Genomic DNA, 2627 nt, shown 5'->3' with positions numbered 1-2627 from the left:
TATCACACCCCCCCCTCCCCCGCTCATCTCTCCCTTGCAGCATTTTGCCACGGCACCACCCTAATCAACAGCCTGGCTCTCCTCAACCATTACTTTAAACACCGGAGAGGTCTAGCCACCTCCCTCGCCATGATGGGTCTGAGCTGTGCCCCCATCCTCCTGCCTCCCATCTTCCGCTTCCTCAAAGACGAGTACGGTTTTCAGGGATGTCTCCTGATCTTCTGTGCCTTTGAGGTACGGTACAGTTTTGCTTTGTTTGTGTTTTTGTTGATGTTGTTGTCGTTTTTGTTGTTTGTTTGTTTTTTATAAGTGTTTTACGGCGCTCGCAACTCCATAAGGTCACATGAGAGCGCGGAATACAGTAAACATTTTTCAGTTGGCAGGAAATTTTGATTTTTGCCCAGGTGGCGGCCGAAGTCTACTCTTGTTCGATTTTGGACTACCAAGGGATCTTTAACGTGCGCAACTTGCGTATGGCACCTCAGAGAATTTTTGCCCTTATCTGAGAAGGCTAGGTGTTAGATCTTACCTACCATAAGACCAGGGGTGTGGCTGAAAAACAACATTTATGAGTATTAGAAAGAGTTTTACACCACTTGCAACACAATTAGGTCATATTATTATAAGTGTCGAAGATTACAAGTGTTTGTTACTAGAGAGAAGCATACGAAAGAAAAGAATGAGGAGTGATAAGGGCGATAGATGTTCATGATATCTAGGAAATAAAGAGCAAACCACAAGTGGCGTCGGTGGTCTAGTGGTTAGGCTACCGGACTCGTAATCGTGAGATTGCAGTTTTGGGGGTTCGAGCCTCAACGCGGTCCGACATTGTGTCCTTGGGAAAGGCACTTCACACGAACTTCCCACTTGGCTCGGTCCTATCGGAAACGGACGTTAAACTAGGAGGTCCCGCCCCTTGAATAACCTAATAGTGTTGATAGAATCGTTAAACCCATACCAAAGGCACAAAGAAAGGCAAAGCACATCAGAGCGCCCGCTGACCACCTACTGGGGTAGGGTCTGATGATGTGAAAGCTTTTTTGTTTTGTTTTGTTTTGTTTTCGTTTTATTGGTTGTTTTGTTTTGTGAGTTACAGATAAGCTGTGTGGACAAAACAACGGCCTCCTAGCACTTTGTCTGCGCTTATGAGGTAGGAAGACATAAGAATGTTGGTGAAATGGTTAAATTCTCTCTTTTTTTTATTGTATCAAATATTTTTTTAATGGCCGTATGCTTTAAAATGATTGAATTCTCTGAAATGGCTGAAGTCTCTGAAGTGGTTGCATTTTCTAAAATTATCGCAATATCTGGAATTATTGCATTCTCTGAAGTTGTTGCAATCTCGGAAATTTTTGCATCCTCTGAAATGGTCGCAGTCTCTGAAATGGTTTCATTCTCTGAAATGGTTTCATTCTGTGAAATGGTTTCATTCTCTGAAATGGTTTCATTCTCTGAAATGGTTGCCTTCTCTGAAATGGTTGCCTTCTCTGAAATGGTTGCCTTCTCTGAAATGGTTTCATTCTCTGAAATGGTTGCCTTCTCTCATCTTCCCCCAGTTGAATGCTGTTTTTGCGGCTCTTCTATTCAGACCCGTGGAACAAGAAAGTCACAGGGAGGGACAACACGAGGACGACCGCAAACTTCTAGGTCAAGAACCAGTACAAGAAGACAACGTTCAGCTTCAGACCTTCAACCATTCGGAACATGACCTCCGGCAAACCCCAGGCTCGCGATGGGAAAAATCCGACACAGAATACGTTATCGAGGGTCCTCATAGACGGATACGTTCCGAAACAAAGCAACTCGCTACACAAAATTCCAACAATGGATGTGTTATTTTACCAGAGTTGACAAATTCAGGTAAAGATTCAGGTGAAAACAGTCATCGTCCAAAAACTCCCATGAATGATAGTGAGATAAGCGCTGGTGCACCCCCACCTATTTATATACAGTCAGAATTCTGCACGACTTCTGAATCGGAAAAATTGAACATCGAATCAAAAAATAAATCTTCCTTTTCTTCTCCTTCGCCCTCCCCTCGTCCGTGTTGCAGCAAGGTGTGTAGAGCAGTCGGGGATTTCTTCAAGAGGCTACTCGACCCGAAGCTTCTGAGACGACCCATCGCCATCCTACTTCTGTTCAGCCAATTTCTCAACTTCGCCGGGATGTTTATCACAGCTTATCTCCCCTCCCACACCACCTCAGTAGGCGTGTCCAAGCAAAACTCCGCCCTCCTCTTCACGCTGATGGGTGTGGTCGACATGGTGTCCAGATTTGGCTACGGTTATTTGGCTGATCTCAAACTGTTCCGAGTGAGCCAGATCATTGCCGCCACAGTTCTGTGTATGGGAATCTTGTGTCACTGTATCCGGTTTTTTCAAACGCTGGAGTCTTTAATCGCTTTGGTCGTACTGACTGGGGGTCTCGGGTTTGCCCAGGTTGGGCTAGGAGCGCCTCTCATCACAGAAATTCTGGGTGTGGAAAATCTGGGGAAGATGTTGGCCTCCTGTACACTGGTCATGTGTCTGCTGCAGGGTGCTAGTTACCCCGTGTTGGGTGAGTGTCTGTCTGTCTGTCTGTCTGTCTGTCTGTCTGTCTGTCTGTCTGTCTGTCTGTCTGTCTGTGCT

The 2627-nt window shown here is 45.5% G+C and overlaps 2 protein-coding genes across 3 annotated transcripts in view; one reads left to right on the top strand and one right to left on the bottom strand.

Moving 5' to 3' along the window:
* The window catches only part of LOC101850850, a gene marked incomplete at both ends in the record, with an annotated part of 6200 nt that extends 3644 nt beyond the window's left edge, over positions 1-2556 (top strand). The window contains 2 exon segments of the mRNA XM_013088805.1: positions 41-234; positions 1557-2556. Of these exon segments, the coding sequence (XP_012944259.1) occupies positions 41-234; positions 1557-2556 (1194 nt within the window).
* LOC101849086 overlaps positions 1-2627 on the bottom strand; it is a 77382-nt gene that overhangs the window by 66360 nt on the left and 8395 nt on the right. The gene's annotated exons all lie outside the window — the stretch shown is intronic.

Source organism: Aplysia californica, unplaced genomic scaffold (assembly GCF_000002075.1).
Source record: "Aplysia californica isolate F4 #8 unplaced genomic scaffold, AplCal3.0 scaffold00815, whole genome shotgun sequence".
Lineage (NCBI taxonomy): Eukaryota > Metazoa > Mollusca > Gastropoda > Aplysiida > Aplysiidae > Aplysia > Aplysia californica.
The sequence above is the reverse complement of the archived record's forward strand: the minus strand, read 5'-3'. Positions and strand labels throughout refer to the sequence as shown.